Genomic DNA, 20669 nt, shown 5'->3' on the forward strand with positions numbered 1-20669 from the left:
GGCCGCCGCGCTGGCCCCCATTTACGGTCCCGGATTGAGGCCGGGCCCTCCCCGCGGGACCGCCCCGTCGCGCCCAGAAAGGCCGGCAAGGGCCGCCCTTCGCAGCCGGGCGGGGGAGGCGCCGACGCGGCGCTGGGAAGGGATCTCGCGGCCGGGCGGGCGGGGGGACGCACTTACTCGCTGCACTTTCCGGCGAGTAAGTGCCCTGGGACGCAGCGGCGCTTCCTTCCGAGTAAAGCAGCACAGGAGGAGCGCGCTTCTTCAGGCTGGCAGGCTGGCCGCCCCAGGCGAACCCACTAAACCTGCGGTGGGTCGTGTGACATGCCGTGTAAACACGTGGACAAATTGGTGGGAAACAGAGCAGGGAACCGGAGTTCTGTAGCTGCCTGCTCGCTTCCAAGCAAGCTCTTTAAGGTGAAGGATCCTCCTTGGATATAAAAGCCAACCTCCCCACCCCTCTCCTGGTTTTGGGTAGACTAGGGTAGCATACCCTCCCAACATTTCTACAAGGAAAATAGGGAAACGTTGGACATTCCAGGATCAAATCAGAAACTGGGGTGGCTTTTTTAAATCTGGGACTGTCCCTGGTGAAAAGGGACGCTTGGAGGGTCAGGTATTTATCCAGTTTGTCGGCTGCCAAAACTTACTGCTGCCTTTATGAGGTGGCTGTTTTGTGTTTTTTTGGAGGAGCCCATTACTACATTTATGTTTTTTAATATGCCAGAAGCTGCTTGTAGGCTTCTAGGTAACAAGCAGCTAACAAGACAACTTCTTCTTCTTCTTCTTCTTATTATTATTATTATTATTATTATGTTAATCTAGAACAGAGCAAGTTCCTTCAATGTTACTGTGGACTCTGAGGGCAGGGCACAGGGCACACAGCTGCTCCTGATTGCAGGCCCTTAGCACAGGTGTGGGGGAACCTTTGGCCCTCGGGGTGTTACTAAACTACAACTCATCAGCCTCAGCAAAGCATGGCCAGTGGCCAGAGATGATGGGAGTTGTAGTTCAGGACCATCTGAAAGGCCAAAGATTCCTCACACCTGGTTTAGAGATCAGCCCTCAAGCCTGCAATAGAGCAGGGTACTGCAACTTCCTGAATGCTTGCTTTTAGAGCCAAAAACTGCCCATTGCCATTGCAGGGGGAGAGTAGCTGAGCCTTGAGAAGCTAAGACAAAGAGGTGTGGAAAAAGTGGGTATGAGAGCTATGGTTCCCCCCACCCTGAAAAAATTGGAAGACTGTATATGGAATGCATAAAACTGTTTACTATAGACAAGAGAGGAAGTATCTGTGCTAAGTGTGCATACATCTATACACAGAAACAGACATACCCCATCAATTGCTGCATTCTGCGGAAGACGGCCTCCTGTCAATACCATCTTCCATACTGGGCCACTGGGGCGCAAGCAACCTGCCCTTTGGAACTCTGTCCTATTACACATCTAGCAAGTATTGCCTCTGTTATCTTGTTAGTGCCAAACCCTTCCTGGATTCAGAAAATCTAAGTACAGTAGCTAATGGCCAGTCTCCCCTTCTTGGGTAAGGTTCTAGAGCACTCTTGGAGGAAACTGAATTTCTAGATTCATTTCAATTGGTGTTTTGGCGCAGAAACTGCTTTGATCACCTTGTATGATCACCTCTGTTGAGAAAGACAGCGAAAATGGGCTCCCGTTAATTCTCCTCAACCTCTCAGCTGCTTTCAGTACTGTTGACCATGGTCTCCTAATCAAGCAGCTGCCAAAGATGGATGGCACTGCATTGTGGGCCTACTTGGTCATTTCCAGAGAGTGATGCTTGGTGAGTGCTCTTCAGCCCTGTGAAGCCTTCCATGTGGGGTTCCTCAGGATTGGATTTCATCCCGTATGTCGCTTAGCACCAAACCACTGAGTGGGGTTATCCAGAGTTTTAGAGTACCTCGTCAGCAAGACACACAGTGAATATGCTGGACTGTTGTCTTGCCTGGATTGGATGAGACCCAAAAAACTGAAGCTCAATCCCCTAGACTGCATGGATGGGAGGTTGCCTGTTCTTGATGTGGTTACACTCCCTCTGAAGGAGTGGGTACGCAGCTTACAAATTATTCTGGATCCTTTGTCGCTTGAGGCTCAGGCAGCGTCAGTGGCACAGAGTGCCTTCCATCAGGGATAGCCTAACTTCTGTTGTCTATGCTCTGGTAACCTCTAGGTTAGATTACCGCAACACATTTTAAGCAGAGCTGCCTGTGAAGACAGTTCAGAAACTTCAGCTGGTGCAGAATTCAGCGGACAGTTGCTCATGGGGGCAAAACGTTTTGAGCACATAACGCCAATCCTGGCCTGACTTCACCAGCTGCCAATTAGTTTCCAGGCCCAATCCAAAGTGCGGATTTTGAACTATAAAGTCTTAAAAGCTCAGGACAATACCTCAAGGACCACCTATCCCCATACAAGCCAACCTAGACCCTGTGATCATGCTGTGCGGCCCTCATTCATGTGCCTCCTCCACAAAAGGTCTGGAAGGTGGCAATGCAAGAACGGGCCCTTCCTGCAGTAGATCTGTTTGTGGAATGAACTCCCTGGGAAGGCTTGCTTGGCACCTTAGTTACATATCTTCAGTATCAAGTGAAAACATTTATCTGAAACCAAGCCTTTGGCTGATTTAAAATTCTGTGGCCTTTCAAATGTCTTTGTGGGAGGGGGATTGATTTGTTTTTATTTATTATGTATTTTGTATTCTCATTTTGTATTTTTATGTTGTGATATATGAAGGGCAGTATACATATTTAATAAAATTTCAACAAGACTTTTAATTGGCTATCCAAATGTTATCCTTATTACATTTGAAAATGTTATTACTTTTTTTTAGTACCGGTATATTTTAAATCACTTTAAAGGTATTTATAAATGGAATCAAATGAAGTGTTTCTAAATTTGGAGAACTTTAGCTCTCGATCCTAGTCACAGGCCACAAAAGGCTTTAGAGCAGACATAGGCAAACTCGGCCCTCCAGATGTTTTGGGACTACAATTCCCATCATCCCTAGCTAACAAGGCCAATGGTCAGAGGTGATGGGAGTTGTAGCCCCAAAACATTTGGAGCAGAGTTTGCCTATGCCTGCTTTAGTGTTAAAACCAGCACCTTGAATTGAGCAACTGTAACACAGTGTTTGTAGAACTCAATATAATCAAGAGGGAATTGGCTTCCTTTACATCAGCTGAACTTTCTGGGTCATCTTAACGTAGCTTGCAAATCTTGTAACATCTTGGTTACCTTTTATGATGTTCCAGGGGCTATTATCACTTTTATCTCTTAAATGCAGTTTACCCTTGAGCCTGTTAAGCAACACATTATTTCACTGGTCCTTTTGATACCACAAATTAACTCAGCTACCACCATTACTGGTTAAGATTTCATTCACTTGACTGGCTACAATGTCTAAAGGTTTCAAGCTGACATGATACTAGGATTGACATATAAAGCTTGAAAGAGCCTTATCACAGCCGTATTATCCATTGGTAGATTCATGGGAGATTTGCAGTAAAAAAGGGCTTAGCAGTAACGCAGGTGGCGCTGTGGGTTAAAGCCTCAGCGCCTAGGACTTGCCGATCGAAAGGTCGGCGGTTCGAATCCCTGCGGCGGGGTGCGCTCCCGCTGCTCGGTCCCAGCGCCTGCCAACCTAGCAGTTCGAAAGCACCTCCGGGTGCAAGTAGATAAATAGGGACCGCTTACCAGCGGGAAGGTAAACGGCGTTTCCGTGTGCGGCTCTGGCTTGCCAGAGCAGCGATGTCACGCTGGCCACGTGACCCGGAAGTGTCTCCGGACAGCGCTGGCCCCTGGCCTCTTAAGTGAGATGGGCGCACAACCCCAGAGTCTGTCAAGACTGGCCCGTACGGGCAGGGGTACCTTTACCTTTACCTTAGTAACTTTAAGCTGCTAAACTTTAGGTGGCCTCTGACAAGTGACCTTGTGTTGCAAGCCAGAGGAATCAAGAACACAGGCCAGACAGTCAAGGATCCTCACATACCCATTACCTCACTCTTTTGGCACTTTCTGCAAGCTGTTGCCATCTTTAGCAAGTCTCAAATATTGTGCGACTGGTGCATTAACTCCTCCACTGATTAGTGTTGTGCTTGGAATAGGACCAGAGATACCAGGGTTCTATTCCTCCCTCCACATATTCCTCCCTCCACATAAAGCTCCCTGGGAGACATTGAACCAACCATGATCCCCTTTTAAAGTATTTTTTTCTGATTTTGTTGTTGTAAGCCACTTTGAATAGAGGGACGCAGGTGGCGCTGTGGGTTAAACCACAGAGCCTAGGGGTTGCCGATCAGGTCGGCGGTTCGAATCCCCGCGACAGGGTGAGCTCATGTTGCTCTGTCCCCACTCCTGCCAACCTAGCAGTTTGAAAGCACGTCAAAGTGCAAGTAGATAAATAGGTACCACTCCAATGGGAAGGTAAACTGTTTCTGTGCGCTGCTCTGGTTTGCCAGAAGCGGCTTAGTCATGCTGGCCACATGACCCGGAAGCTGTACGCTGGCTCCCTCGGCCAATAAAGCAAGATGAGCACCGCAACCCCCGTCGGCCACGACTGGACCTAATGGTCAGGGGTCCCCTTTACCTTTACACCATTGAATGCATGCTTAACACAACACTTGTTAAAAGGTTTTACCTGCAGATTACTGTCAAACCGTATTAGAGCTCAACAGCCCATATTACCAAAGAGCTATTTTCCAGCACAGGAAAGAATTGGCCTGTGAGATGTTAGCACCTAAACACACAGAGCCAAATGCAAGGCAAATTATTTTCATTGCTGTATTCAGTATTTCAGGGACGCAAGGTGGCGCTGTGGGTTAAAGCCTCAGTGCCTAGGACTTGCCGATCGAAAGGTCGGCGGTTCGAATCCTTGCGGCGGGGTGTGCTCCCGCTGCTCGGTCCGAGCGCCTGCCAACCTAGCAGTTCGAAAGCACCTCCGGGTGCAAGTAGATAAATAGGAACCGCTTACCAGCGGGAAGGTAAACGGCGTTTCCGTGTGCGGCTCTGGCTTGCCAGAGCAGCGATGTCACGCTGGCCACGTGACCCGGAAGTGTCTCCGGACAGCGCTGGCCCCTGGCCTCTTAAGTGAGATGGGCGCACAACCCCAGAGTCTGTCAAGACTGGCCCGTACGGGCAGGGGTACCTTTACCTATTCAGTATTTCAGGCCAGGAACAAAATTTGGACTGCTCATGAGGTATCAAATGTTGATGTCTGTGGTGCAGGAGATTCTGACCAAATTTCAGTAAGAACTTAGATTGGATGGCCATTTGTCATTTATGATCTAGTTAGTTGAGATTCCTGCATTGGACTAGAATGATCCTGGGATCCCTTCCAACTCCACAATTCTGACTGTAGCAAGAGCTCCTGGGTGGGACAACTGCAGGAAAACTCTACAATGACCATAGGTAACTTACGATTTGTCACGAGTTCTGGCAGCAAGACCTCTACTGCATCCTGACACTCCTATATGCTCAGTCAGGAAGCTGCAGAGTGTCAATTATAACAAGTATATCCAGATATCAAAGAAAAAGTATTTGAAAATAGTGTTATTTAAAAATAACTTTAAGTGGTAAGCAAACTTGCTTTGGAAAGTTTCCCCCCTGCTACCCAAGTGACTTAGAGACTCCAAACCAATAAAAACTTGTCAACTTGAGAGCTTCTAACATTTCACCTGGTATTATTTCCAAGCCCAAATTGTCTTGCTTTGGATCATAAGGCACCATATTCAGCTTTCACAGTTTCTGTACCTCCTTGGAGCCATTTTATAGAGTTCCCAGACAGGCATATGAACCAGCTTTCCTGGATTAGCTTACTTTACTGCACTATTAAGCTCATAGAAGTTAGCTAAATGGATTAGAGACATATGTAGTGCACAGGTGACGAACAAGGGCATGAGAACCTACCAACTGGAATAAAAGATACTCCACTATGAGCTAGTGCCTCAAGATTGCAATTTAAGGTACTTGAGCTGAACCGTTCAGCTAAGTGGAGGAAAAACCTATTGTGTCACTGCTGTTTATTAAATAGACTGAAATACAAGTTTGGGGCATTTCCCCAAAGGCCAGCTTCCAATTTACTTCCATTGAGGCAGGGTTAGAGTTGAACTAACCACAACTGTAATTTAACAAGAGACTGACTCCAATTGTTTCCCAGTTTACACCAGCTATTTGCAATCCCACCATAGGAGCCGATAGCTGTTAAGTGCCAAGAACCACTGCCTGCTTCAATAGCACTGAATCTCAAATTCAATTTACCGGTCAACAGTTCTCCAGTTTGGCTGAAATAAAACCACTCCACATAAGCAGTGCTCCTCTCGCCTTTCAGTCATTAGTGAACTCTTAATGCTTGCATGTATGACTTCAGCAATGCAATCTCATTTGCTGAGGCTGCCTTAGCTTCTGGCTTAAGGCAATTATGTAAGTTAAAGTTTGTCGACATGATACTCAAACAATTATGCCCCCTGCCAAGTATTTGCCAGATATTGTTCAATGGAATATTCAGCACAAACACCCCCCGAAACATACTGATGCTAAATCACCAGCCACCTAAAATGATGAAACAAGTACATTTGGGAATGCAACAGCTTTAATGAAACAAAGTGCAGTGAGGTTTACTTGGGTGGTTGTAAGTAGCAAGTTTAAATGCCACCCCTTAAACGTAGAACCAGGTGCAAGGTGGACTCCTTCTGGATGTTGTAGTCAGACAGGGTGCGGCCGTCTTCCAGCTGCTTGCCAGCAAAGATCAGCCTCTGCTGGTCAGGGGGAATACCTTCTTTGTCCTGAATCTTGGCCTTGACATTCTCAATGGTGTCACTTGGCTCCACCTCCAAGGTGATGGTCTTGCCCGTCAAGGTCTTCACAAAGATCTGCATGCCTCCCCTCAGGCGCAGCACAAGGTGGAGAGTGGACTCCTTCTGGATGTTGTAGTCAGACAGGGTGCGGCCATCTTCCAGCTGCTTGCCAGCAAAGATCAGCCTCTGCTGGTCAGGGGGAATACCTTCTTTGTCCTGAATCTTGGCCTTGACATTCTCAATGGTGTCACTTGGCTCCACCTCCAAGGTGATGGTCTTGCCCGTCAAGGTCTTCACAAAGATCTGCATGCCTCCCCTCAGGCGCAGCACAAGGTGGAGGGTGGACTCCTTCTGGATGTTGTAGTCAGACAGGGTGCGGCCATCTTCCAGCTGCTTGCCAGCAAAGATCAGCCTCTGCTGGTCAGGGGGAATACCTTCTTTGTCCTGAATCTTGGCCTTGACATTCTCAATGGTGTCACTTGGCTCCACCTCCAAGGTGATGGTCTTGCCCGTCAAGGTCTTCACAAAGATCTGCATGCCTCCCCTCAGGCGCAGCACAAGGTGGAGGGTGGACTCCTTCTGGATGTTGTAGTCAGACAGGGTGCGGCCATCTTCCAGCTGCTTGCCAGCAAAGATCAGCCTCTGCTGGTCAGGGGGAATACCTTCTTTGTCCTGAATCTTGGCCTTGACATTCTCAATGGTGTCACTTGGCTCCACCTCCAAGGTGATGGTCTTGCCCGTCAAGGTCTTCACAAAGATCTGCATGCCTCCCCTCAGGCGCAGCACAAGGTGGAGGGTGGACTCCTTCTGGATGTTGTAGTCAGACAGGGTGCGGCCATCTTCCAGCTGCTTGCCAGCAAAGATCAGCCTCTGCTGGTCAGGGGGAATACCTTCTTTGTCCTGAATCTTGGCCTTGACATTCTCAATGGTGTCACTTGGCTCCACCTCCAAGGTGATGGTCTTGCCCGTCAAGGTCTTCACAAAGATCTGCATGCCTCCCCTCAGGCGCAGCACAAGGTGGAGGGTGGACTCCTTCTGGATGTTGTAGTCAGACAGGGTGCGGCCATCTTCCAGCTGCTTGCCAGCAAAGATCAGCCTCTGCTGGTCAGGGGGAATACCTTCTTTGTCCTGAATCTTGGCCTTGACGTTCTCAATGGTGTCACTTGGCTCCACCTCCAAGGTGATGGTCTTGCCCGTCAAGGTCTTCACAAAGATCTGCATTTTTTCTGCAGGTGGGGGGGGGGGGAGAAGCAGCACAATTCAGATTTGGAAAAAGTCTCACTTTATTTAAGATGCCCAGACTTAAAACAAGAAGCCAGCAATCAACCCACTGACCAAACAATACCAACTCCGCTTGCCAATGGCAACGAGCTCCGCCCCCTTCAGACCAACAAGGCAGAAAGAGAGCAAGGATGCGCGCGCACCCCTAGCCGACGCCTGGCTACGTGACGTCACAGTGCCTGGCTGCGTCACAAGCGCAGGCGCGTTAACGGCCTTCGCCGTGTTGTTTTTCGTCTCTTCCTCGCGGCGGCCATTTTGGACCGCGGCGCCTTTAGGCCTTTTTGGCCACTTCGTACCCGAACTGGCATGCGTACACGTCGAAATGACAGCAACTCTTGAGGACCACATTGTGCCCCCTCGCTTAAAGGCGGATGACCCCTCAAGTACCAACTTCCCGCCCCGCCAAACCACGCCCTCCTCCCTCCGCTTTCGCCCCTCAGCCGCTTCCCAAGTATCCCTCACGAGCCCAAGCACCCTTCAGAAAACAGCCCTTCCTCCTAGCCTGAAGGCAGCTTTAACGAAGAAGCCAAGCGGCAGAGGAAAAAGGAGAGAAATGAGCCCTATTTCCTAACGAAAAATATCTCACCGCAGAGCTCGAGCCGGTCCAAGCAGACAGCAAATTCCAGGCGAGGAGAGGCGATTTGTTCTAGCTGCGCAGCTGCCCGCGACCTCCTTTTATATAGGTTTTTCGCTGAACAATAAGATCACTCCGCCAAAAGAAAAAACCCCACCAGCCAGCCGACGTAAGGACTATTTTTCCGCCCCGCGCGTGCGCTCTGCCAAACCGTATGCTGAGAAGGGGAAAAGCAACAGAGGTGACGTCAGGAGCTTTGACCCCGCCTTTGTCGGGGGGTTTTTAACTGGCAACGCGGAAGGATAAAACCGCCTCAGCTGCGCTAAGTTGTAATTGGCGGTTGGGGGAAGGGCAAAGAAAACAATGTGTGAGGAAGAAGCTGAGGCAAAAACCCGGAGTGGGTTATTTTTCGCAAGCCTGGAATGGTTTGCAATAAATACTGTATATAATAATATTGTTCTTGTTATTACATATTTATTTATACCCTGCCTTTTCCCCTGACGGGACTCAAGGGAATTTACAGATTAAAAAAAACTGCCAAAAACAGAAAAATCAGTTCATTAAAAAAAATTCACAATTAAACACTGATAAAATTAAAACTATATACATAAACTTACGCCTGAATGTCAGTAGCACAAGAGTCTGATCACTTTTGGAGGGGCAAGGTTGGGCCAAATAATTCATCCCTCAGCCATGCCCCCACTAGGACCATGGCCTCAGCAGCTTAACCTTCCTGGGAGGTTTGTGGAGGAAAAAAGACACAGGAAAAAGACGGGCCTCTCCACCATCTCCATCGTCCCTCAAGGAAAAGCGAGAGAGGAAGGAGGGAGTAGTTGAGGGGGACATATCTCTCTCTCTCTCTCTCTCTCTCTCTCTCTCTCTCTCTCTCTCTCTCTCTCTCTCCGCCCCCCCCCCCCTCCAAGGCAAAGTTCAAAATTCATTCCTTTCTCCAGTCACAGTTGTGAATATAGGTTCACACGAATATCCTATTCTGCTGCACCTCCTCTCCCCCCAGGAAAACCATATAGCAAGGGTTGAGACAAATCTGGCCTCCACCATAAGCCAAGTGAAGGCCCTCATCCATCTGTCACTTGCTCCAGTGCTTTGCTTTTCCTCCTCCTTCCCAGTTCCTTTTTCCTTTCATGCAATGAGTGTTAGGCTACAAAGAGAACAATACAACCAGCCATGTGAACTTTTCTTTGGCCAGCCCTCAATCCAATCAAACAGCTGTTGCTGGGACTACTGCTGATCCTTTTTTCAGAGATCATGTTTTTTTTCAGAGATCATGTGGGTTGAGATCATGTTTTTGAATTCTTCCCTTCTGTAAAAACTCCATGCCAACAAAAAACCAGCACAGCTGTCTACTGAGTTGTGCTGAGTCCAGTACTCTTTCTCCCTCGGGATGACAAACAGCAAAATATCATTATGCTCTTCTCCTGATTGTGGGCTTCCCATAGGTGACTTGGACCACTGTGGAAACAGTGTGCTAAACTAGATTGGCACTTGGTTTAAGCCGCAGGGTTCTTCCTTATGATTTTATGTCCCTGGCACCCTACATTTCTAGTTGCGGGAACAGGCATTCAAAAGCTAATTTTCCTGTTTGTAATTTGAGTGACAGAGATAAGTTTCTCTCCCACTCTCAGGGCCAGCCGATGGAAGCTGAATGTTGGAGGAAGATTAAGGACAGAAACGCAGTGCACAGTTCAAACTACAGAATTTGACTCCATAAGATGCAGCGATTGCCACCAACTTGGATGACTTTGCCAGAGGATTAGACGTATTAATGGAGGACTATTGACGCGGGTGGCACTGTGGTCTAAACCACAGAGCCTTGGACTTGCCAATCAGAAGGTCAGCGGTTTGAATCCCCACGACGGGGTGAGCTCCCGTTGCTCTGTCCTAGCTCCTGCCAAGCTAGCAGTTCGAAAGCATGTCAAAGTACAAGCAGATAAATATGTACCGCTCCGGCAGGAAGGTAAACGGCGTTTCCGTGCACTGCTCTGGTTCACCAGAAGCGGCTTAGTCCTTCTGGCCACATGTTCCGGAAGCTGTATGCCGGCTCCCTCGGCCAAAAAAGTGAGATGAGTGCCGCAACCCCAGAGTCGGTCACGACTTGACCTAATGGTCAGGGGTCCCTTTACCTTTACCTGTAAGGCTATTGAAAGCTTCCAGCCACAACACCTATGGACTGCTTCCGCTATTGGAGGCAGTGCGCCTTTCAATATAATTTGTTGCAAGTCACAAACAGGGAACGCTGTTGTGTTCATCCCCTGCTTCTGTGCTTGGGTTGGCGTTGGTTGCTATGAAAACAGGATTCTGGACTAGATGGGCCTCTGTTCTGATCCTAGAAGGATCTTCTATCTCCTGAAAATGTGGGGCTCCGATTTAAACCATTTCATGTTGCTGCACACGTGTAAGACTCAGACATGAAGAACTGAGTCTGGATTGTGATAGGAATTTTGAGGTCTTAGATATATGGTAATGTTCATAACCACACATACATAGATCAGCACAGGAAGACCAACCTGGAACCATTTTGATTCCTAAACTGACCAAATGTTTTCTCTGCAAGGTCAAAATGGAAAAGCCTCCCCATTGTCTCTTCCTTCACAAATCCTGTCTTAAGGGTATGTCTGTGTTTGAATAAGTGTGTGAGCCTTATCATTACAAAAGACTGGCCAGGCTCCTCAGGCAATCCAATCAAGTAACCTGCCAGACAAGAAATAAACAAGGACAAGAGAAAAACAATATTGAAATTTCTGTTTTAAGGCCACCTTTTCTGTGATGTATCCGAGGGGTGGTCTTAGGTTACACCCCTCACGTGATGTATGTATGATGTTTCTGGGGGGTGGTCTTGATCTACAGGAGGGCAATTTCAAAAGTCTTTATAAGCCCTTGCACAGCATTTTTGTGGGTCCTCCTCCTTTCCTGCATGTGAGGGGAGCACCCTGTTGCAACAGATCGATAAAGATCAAGCTTACTAGCTGCTTTGCTTCTCAATATTCTCTGGTTGGCCTCTGTTATTTTCTCCTACCAATAGGGAACCTATGTAAGGACTCTATATGGGCTCTTGGATATCCCATAAAGGAAAAGGGCATATTTTTATTTACAACAGGATCCAGAATCTACTCCTCCTCTTATTCATGCAGAAGCCATTTCCTCTTGCCTCCTTTTTGTTTATGCCTGAAAGGAAGTAGCTGCCTGAACAGCTGACTAAGCCACCAATAAGCTGAAAAACAGGATCAGCAGCAGCCCCAGCAACAGCTGTTTGATTGGATTGAGGGCTGGCCAAAGAAAAGTTCACATGGCTGGTTGTATTGTTCTCTTTGTAGCTCATGGAGGTTCCCTTTGGAGCCTCTGTGAACTGGAGGCCAGGGCTGTATTAACAAAAGCAGATGCAACCTTCCAAAGTTGCAATAAAAAACCCAAAATACTTCTGAGACTAACTGAGCTTCAGACACGTCTGGTTTTGAAACTGTTTTCCTGTTGACAAATTCTAGCCATGTTGGCTTGTTATAGTAAACATACAAACAGTTTAGTCTTTAAGGTGGCATAAGACTCTCACCATGTTTTTGACATTTGCTCATTTACAAATACAGGTTTGGGTCTAGGTCTGAGCATGCAGCACCAGTTTCCCCAAATGCTAACACCAAGACTTTTGTCTCCTTCACTAGCTACAGTCATATCCACGCCATACATTTAAAGCACATTTTGCCAAATAATGAGGAGAACTTGTAATAGGAATTTTATGGTCTTAGATATATGGCAATGTTCATAAGTGTACCAACCAAGCACATACATAGATCAGCACAGGAAGGCCAACCTGGAACTGAAGGGGTACAGTTAGGGTTACCCCAGAAAGCCCTAAAAAAACCTGTTTGTGAATTCCCCCCCCCCCCAGCCAGACCTCGGCGTATGCATTTTAAAAACTGCATTTTCCTCTAAGACAAAAAGCACGAGCTAAGCAGTCCTCTGTAACGAAAACGCTGTAACAAACCCATAGCTGAGAACAGTAAAAGCTTTCGCTTCCCAGATTCCAGATAACCTTGTCCTGGTACATTGATTTGCAACATACTTCCGGGAACAGAGCCAGAGAACGAAAAGCAACATTTCTATGTAAGAATCTGTGAAGGGGGAGAGGAAAAAGGGGTTTGAAAAAAGGATAAAACCTGCTTGTAAAATGTTTTCGGCGCGGCCTGTCTTTTGTGAACTGAATCACACAGGTGCCTTCTGCCCCCCCCCCCCCCGGATGGCAGAATAAAACGCTCTTTCTCTGGATTAACCCCTTGGTGTTGTTTGACTCCTTTTGTCTCTGCTCGGGTGCAACAATTATTCCTACCCATGGATTAAAAAGGCTACATATTTCTGGTGCGTTGGCCGGGAATAAGCACGTTCCCCGAGATCGAGGGACAAAAAGGTCCAGGGCGTCACTGCAAGGCGAACAGCTCGGGATCCTGGGTCAACAGTTCCAGCGCACATCCTGCCAACTTCGTGGGAGGGACTGGCCACCCGTTTCTGAGTGGACACGCGACAAGTGACGGAGAGAAAGAGCAACGGCCGTGCAGAAAGAAGGTACCTCGAGGAACAAGGTAAGCTCCACAGGATATAAGTACCAAATGTTTTCTCTGCAAGGTCAAACTGGAAAAGGCTCCCCATTGTCTCTTTCCTCACAAATCCTGTCTTAAGGATATGTCTGTTTGAATAGGGTGTGAGCCTGTGACCTGGCCAGGAACTAAGTATTTATCATTACAAAAGACTGGCCAGGCTCCTCAGGCAATCCAATCAAGTAACCTGCTAGACAGGAGATAAACAACATCAGGAGAAAAACAATATTAAATTTTCTGTGATGTAGGTGGGATGTATCTGAGGGGTGGTCTTAGGTTACGCCCCTTCTGTGATGTATGTATGATGTTTCTGGGGGTGGTCTTGATCTACAGGATGGCAATTTCAAAAGTCTTTATAAGGCCTGGCACACCATTTTTCTGGGTCCTCCTCCTTTCCTGCGTGAGAGGGGAGCACCCTGTTGCAACAGATCAATAAAGATCAAGCTTACTAGCTGCTTTGCTTCTCAATATTCTCTGGTTGGCCTCTTGGATACCCCATAAGGGAAAAAGGGCATATTTTTATTTACAACAAACTGTAGTTTAAATGATGCTAGAAATTATAGCTCTGTGAGGGGTAAACTACAGTATCCCAAGATTCTTTGGGGGAAGCCATGACTGTTTGGGATAAATCATAGAAACTTCTTGTCCAACCCCCCACAATGCAGGAATCCCAGCTCAAGAATCCCTGACAGATGGCCATCCAACCTCTGTCCAAAAACGTCTAAAGAAGGAGAGTCCACTACCTTCCCAGGTACTCCACTCCACAGTTGAATGGCTCTTATGTCAGGAAGTTCTTCCTCATGTTTAGTCAGAATCTCCTTTATTGTTATTTGAATCCATTGGTTCACAATCCATGCAAACTTGCTCCATCTTCCACGGGACAGTCCTTCTGATGGCTATCATATCACCTCTTGGGCTTCTCTTCCACAGGCTAAGAATACCTAAGTTATAACCATTCGTCATAAGGCTTGGTTTTCAGATGCTTTATCATCTTGGTTGCTCTCTTTTGTATATAAATGTTCTTTAAATTTATGGTGTGGGTGACTGTCCCAGTGCCCAAACTATTTATCTCTGGGTCCTCCACAAAGCATATGCTATGTGTCCAGAATATAGCAGCCACCAGCCATCAAAACCAACAGAACTCATTTTAAGGAGGGTCAGGAGGGGTCTTGGCCTACCTATTTATTTACCCAGGCTACCTAGTTGTTATTATCTTTGAGTCTCAGCATTCTAACCTGTTATGTGTGTTAGTTTAATAGAAAATCATATAAATACTTATAAATTTGACTTTTTGAACATAGCTTTTAATTAAAGCATTTTACATATCTCTAGAAACACACTATTCAACTGTCCACGCTGACTGGGGCAGATGAGAGTTGGAGTCCAGCAACATCTGCAAGGACAGAAGTCCCCTCCCCCCCGAAATAGACTATAGAAGCTTCTGAATGACTTGCCTGTCATTTCATGTTTGGCCTGCGTGCATAGTGCTGAATTATGGCACTGAGAGAGGAGTCACAGCTTTACATAATGGGTTGCTTTGGTCATGTAATTGGTGGGGCCTGCCCAGTGGTTTGACTTCACCCCTGGAGATCATTGTTTCTGAAGGCAGATGGATGCCAACTTCCTTTTTTTTCTGCCCCAAAGCTTGTTTATTCAGGTGTAAATCAAATGCTCTACCATACGCCGGCAATAAAGCTGATAATATCCAGTTTGCAAAATTGCATGTTTTTCTTAAGCACTTAAACAGGCATTGGGAGCCTTCTGTGATTGTCCCAAATGCCAACCTTCTTATCAAGTTAGATTTGCACCCCAGATTGTAAGTGATCATCTCCCAACCTCCTGGCTTTCCCCAACCACACAAGGAGGTGTGGTTTGTTTGTTTGTTTGTTTGTTTGTTTGTTTGAAGTTCCTAAGGGGTTACTGACAAGAAGATCAGAAATGGCAGGCATGCTTTAAATATATGGTGGGTGGGTGTGCGTGCAAGAAATACATCTTTTTTGCATTTCAGAAGTTTGCAGTCTGAACCTGACATTTTAAAAAAATCAACACAAAACATTTATGGAAGAGCAAGAAGCCTCACAAACCCACCACTGTAAATATGCTTCAGTAGTGTCCAGTTATCAAAACAAGTGTTGCCAAACTTGTTTCCTCTAGATAAATTTGCGAATGCAGGAAATCAGCAGCATTTTCTGGAAAGTTTAAAGAAGAAAAAGTGGAGATGCCGGGGATTGAACCCGGGGCCTCATACATGCAAAGCATGCGCTCTACCACTGAGCTACATCCCCTGGGCGGCAATGTCATTTCCTACGAAATGGGATAGCAAAATAATTTAATATCACGAGCTGTAATTTATGATATAATCGCAAAAGCGCCTAGGATTTGGTAGTGGTGAAGAAGATTATGTCGAAAAATGAAGGGGCGGGGGAGAAAGCGGCGGAGGAAATAAAATGTACATAACCGAATTAAAAGTTTAAGCGCTCACTGTGTGCGCCCAAGCTGTGCAACGCTAAAGAGAAGCAACGCATTGCAGCGCATCTGCCGCGCAGTGCAGAACATGCAGCACATTAGCTGCACAAAAGCCCTTTTCAAGAAGGGCCACGAAACAGCGCTCATGGTGTGGGAAACAATGCAAGAAAGCTAGAGATGTGCTCGCACACCTTTGCACCTGGCGCGTGTCCGCGCGCGCAAATGGTAGCATTTCATGACTGAGCAATGGAGGCAAAGGAAGAAAGCACGCACTCCAGCAAACAGCATATTTTAACTGTAAAAAGGGCGAAGGGCTGCATTTCACCGAATATTGAACACCTCTCCCCCCCCCAATTTAATTTTTAAAATGTGAAGAGTGTTGGGCAGGGGGAAAAGTAGAACCTCCCCGTCGGGGAATTGAACCCCGGTCTCCCGCGTGACAGGCGGGGATACTCACCACTATACTAACGAGGAAGAGCTTGGCGCAGGGATCAGAAAAACGTCACTTGAGACTGCAGTCGGGTGGATCTGCGCGCCCCTGCCTGGCAGCGAGGGCAAGCAGAGGGGGTTGCAAACACGAGGAGCGACTTGGGAGCTGCGAATGCAAAACCTGCATTTTAGTTGCATTCATTCATTCATTCATTCATTCACGCAAACAAAAGGTACAGTTAGTTCCTAGCAGACGAAAGGATGAAACAGTCATTTGCTGGGTTCACGAAGCCTCTGCAAAATCGAAATCTCACCAGTTTCTTTGTTAAGGCTGTTCACCCCGCCGTCCCAGGAAAACGTCCTTAGTTAATTTAAGCATTGCAAGGCGGCGAGAGGGGGCATTTAATGCTCCCGCTCCGGCCAACCTGAGATGCAATGTGAAAAACATGCAGTTGTAACATCCAGCTCCTCCTTTCTTTTTTTGCAAGGGCAGGCACTGCGCTGCACAAGACATTTCTGACCGCAGGAAAATGCCAGCTGGGGAGGCAAGGAGGTATTTTAAAAAAAAGCAAGGTCTGCCGAAACCCGGGATCGAACCAGGGACCTTTAGATCTTCAGTCTAACGCTCTCCCAACTGAGCTATTTCGGCAGATAAATGTTGCTTTTACCCGGCTGGTACTACTTCACTATGATGTGTTTGCCTAAAGTTTATTTTGTTGTTAGTATTAATTGGCCCACTTTTTAACCTCTCCACGGGGGGGAGGGATATAACTTTGTATACATTTTGCTGTAAAATGAAAGTCTAAGCCTATTGCTCACATCTCTGTGCAGCATATGCCGCACCAACTAAGCAAGTCTCAGCTCAGCTGCAGGGGCCGGTAGGGGAGTAAGGTTCAGCTGCCAGTTGGGTCCGCTTTTTGTACCTGAATGGCAGGAGGAGTCATTCCTTCCCTTGCCCTGGGCAGCAAAAGGGGGGTGTGTGTGTGGATTCCCTTAATAACACACTGCTCCCTGCGTGTTTACTCAGAGTAAAGTCTCCCCTCCCCTCCAACATTTCTCCAATGAAAACAGGGACATCGAAGGGAAAGTGGGACATTCTGGGATCAAATCAGAAACCGGGACGTCCCTGGAAAATAGGGACACTTGGGAGGGTCTGGTCTCATTGAATTCAATGGCACATAATCCCAGGTGAGTATCAGACTGCAGCCTTTGTCCCTTTGAGCTCTGGCAGAGGATTGTGCTATAAAACTGCTAGCTGGATACTGTATGTCTCTAAGAGGCTTACTGCGCAACCTAGACTAGCAAATTTATCATGGATCTTAAGCTTTTGTGAACTGGACTAGAGTCCGCTTGATCGGATGCAAAAAATATTATTTTCAGCTGGTAGATATGCATATAGATAGAGGTCTAGACACACTGCTCTTTTATAGGGAAGGAATTCAAGCATGAGCCATCATGTTGCACCATGTTGCACTTGTTCTAGTAGAAGGACACAAAAATGTCTGCAAATGTGACATGAAGTCCGGCAACATCAACCCTGCTGTGTGGGAATCCTTTTCAGATGAGTGCAGTGCCTGGAGAGAGACAGCTCACAGCAGTAACCGTAGGAGGAATGATCGCTGGGAGAATAATAGAATCACAGAATCACAGAACTGTAGAATTGGAAGGGACCACAAGGCTCATCTAGTCCAACTCTCTGCAGTGCAGAAGAAACGCCATGATACGCCTGCAGCAGCACAACTGGATGCCTCCATCTGCCCCAGCTGCAACAAAACTCTTCTCTCCCGCATCAGTCCCTGCAGCAGTGGCTTTCAGTCAGTGTGCTGTGGCCCCCTGGGGTGCCTTGAATGATAGCCAGGGGTGCTGTGGGCAACGCTGGCCTCTGTCCCTCTTTCCTTTCCTCCCTGGCATCTCTGCCTCCCCAAGGCTTGCACAGCTGCTTGCTGCAGCAGCCCTGGCTACAAGCTCCCCAGGCGAATGGGCCTCTGGGGCTGGCCAGGGGGTGCTTCCCAGGCCCCTGTGGGGCAGGGTGAGGATGCTCCTCTCTTGGGGGCAGCTGAGGCAGCTGCGGCTGAGCAGAGAACTCCCAAAGAGAGGGGAGAGGGGAGGGGAGGAGGAGGCTGAGGGAACCCTCCACAAGGGAGGGTGTTAGAAAAAGGGTGAGAGGCTGCCAGCTCTGCAAGCAAGGGTGCATAACTGGGCTCCTGAGCGCCACAGGGGAGCCGCAGAAAGGATGGAGTTGGTCCGAAAGGATGAACACCTCTGTCCCACAGTCATAGCAGGCACTGTAACCTCCCAACAGTTTGACTTCACCCCCAAAGGCGCACTCCTCCATTGTCTCCCAGACGGACACCAACAAGAGAGATAGATAGATAGATGGGCATGTGTGTAGAGGGAGAAAAAATGTAAACACTGGGGTCAAATGAAAATGAAATCTGAGTCTGTGACAAATTAAAGGTTAAATGTATGCAAAAGGAGAACAAGGGAATGCTGGGGACGTAGTGTATCTCGATTTCATTATGGCTTTTGACAATGGCCCCCATCATATTCTTGTGAAGAAGCTGGTAAAAATGTGGATTGAATGAGATAAATGTTAGGTGGATTTGTAGCTGGTTAACAGACAGAATCCAAAGAGTACTAATTAATGGGAGGGTTATTGGGTTGTGGGGGGTTTATTAGGTTGTTGTTGTTTTGATTGCGTATCTTGTGGTTTTACATTGTGATTTTATTCTGTGAACTGCCCTGAGACTGCTGGGTATTGGGTGACATATAATTTCAATAAATAATCATAATCATCCTAGGAAAAAGTGATCAGTGGGGTGCTGTACGGTTTTGTCCTGAACCCATTGTTGTTCAATGTCTTTATCAATTACTTGGATGAAGGAATAAAGGGGATACTCATTAAATTTGCAGATGACACCACCTGGGAGGGGCAGCTAATGCCACAGAAGACAGAATCAGGATTCAGGTTGGAGACCTGGGCCTGAACTAACAAAATGAATCTTAATAGGGACAAATATAAAGTTCTGCACTTAGGCAGGAAGAACCAGATTCACAAATATAAGATGGGGGACACCTGGCTTAATAGCAGAAAAGGATCTTGGGGTCTTGGTGGACCACAAGCTTAACACGAGTCAACAGTGTGAAACAGCAGGGAAAAAAGTGAATGCTATTCTAGGCTGATTCAACAGAAGTATACCTGGAATCCTGTGTCCAATTCTGGGCACCACAATTTAAGAAGGATGTGGACAAGCTGGAACATGTGCAGAGGAGGAGGGCAAGCAAGATGATCAAGGGTCTGGAAACCAAGCCTTATTGAGGAACAGTTGAAGGAGCTGGGTATGTTTAGCCTGGAAAATATTCATATATCTTAAGGGCTGTCCCATGGAGGAAGGAGCCAGCTTGTTTCCTCCTGCTCTGGGGGGGTAGGATTTGAACCAATGGCTTCAAATTACAGGAAAGGAGATTCCAACTAAACCTCAGGAAAGAGCTGTTTGACGGTAGAACGGACGCCCTTGAGAGGTGGTGGACTTTCCTTCCTTGGAGGTTTTGAAGCAGAGGTTGGATGACCAGCTGTCCTGGATTCTTAGCTGAGATTCCTGCCTTGCAGGGGGCTGGACTAGATGACCCTTGGGGTCCCTTCCAACTCTACAATTCTGTGACTCTATGGCAGTGACTGTCCACAGGCCTGGCACCAGAGGATGGTAATGCTGGGCATTTGCCAGGGTCTCAAGGCAAAAGAGGGTCCACAGTGCTACAATTTCCACTTTGTCCAAAGTGTCGAAGAATTCAACCTCTGACGATTCCCGCTATGCCAGGTGAGGAGGCGCCCCTGGGGTCTTAGGCCCAGAGCCAGGTGGGAATCTTCCACACTCGGCCATGAAGCTCACCGTGTGACACTGGAGCTGCCACGCTCCCTCACATCACAGGATTGTTCCATGTACACACCACCTTGAGCTTCTCGGAGAATAGATGGGAAATAATAAGTTTAATTAACCACCATCATATTCATCCCAGAAGCAGCACAGAACTTTCACAACAGGAGGAAATGAGTGATGTTATGCTAAGCAAATTAACACACAGGGCAGGAAAGCTTTTTTATTACTTGCACAATAATTAAAAGCTGTTAATTAGCAGCAATTATCTTCCTTATAGCTCCAGTTAGTATATATTTGAGGGCTGAGGGCTGGCACCAAGATCCAGAGCTGCGGTACAAGAGGAAAAAGTTCTGATGCATGAGCACCTTCCCTAGCTCAAATAATTATAGATTATTTAAAATCGGTGTCTTGCCAGGGGTAAATAAGTAACAATAACTCTGGAAAGAAATTGCAGATAAATTCCCCAGGATTAAGTACAAAATGAACACACAAAATAAAACAAACCCAACACACTATGATTTCATGCCCCCATAATCTACTACTTTTATCTTTTTTGCAAATTAAGCAATCCTTTTTTTCAATTTTTCTGCATTTATAATCTATTTTGCAAGTCAATGCTTCCTACGGAAAA

At 47.1% G+C, this 20669-nt stretch overlaps 2 protein-coding genes across 2 annotated transcripts in view; one reads left to right on the forward strand and one right to left on the reverse strand.

The window, feature by feature from the left end:
- Positions 1–20669, forward strand: part of AACS (acetoacetyl-CoA synthetase) — a 415323-nt gene that overhangs the window by 255064 nt on the left and 139590 nt on the right. The gene's annotated exons all lie outside the window — the stretch shown is intronic.
- Positions 6584–8824, reverse strand: UBC (ubiquitin C). Its single transcript, XM_079956238.1, has 2 exons — positions 8674–8824; positions 6584–8032 (listed from the first exon to the last, which is right to left on the reverse strand). Exon 2 carries the CDS (start codon positions 8025–8027, stop codon positions 6654–6656), a length of 1374 nt encoding a protein of 457 aa, XP_079812364.1. The 5' UTR covers positions 8028–8032; positions 8674–8824; the 3' UTR covers positions 6584–6653.

This window comes from Podarcis cretensis, assembly GCF_951804945.1.
Source record: "Podarcis cretensis genome assembly, chromosome: 16".
In the NCBI taxonomy this organism is placed as follows: Eukaryota; Metazoa; Chordata; class Lepidosauria; order Squamata; family Lacertidae; genus Podarcis; species Podarcis cretensis.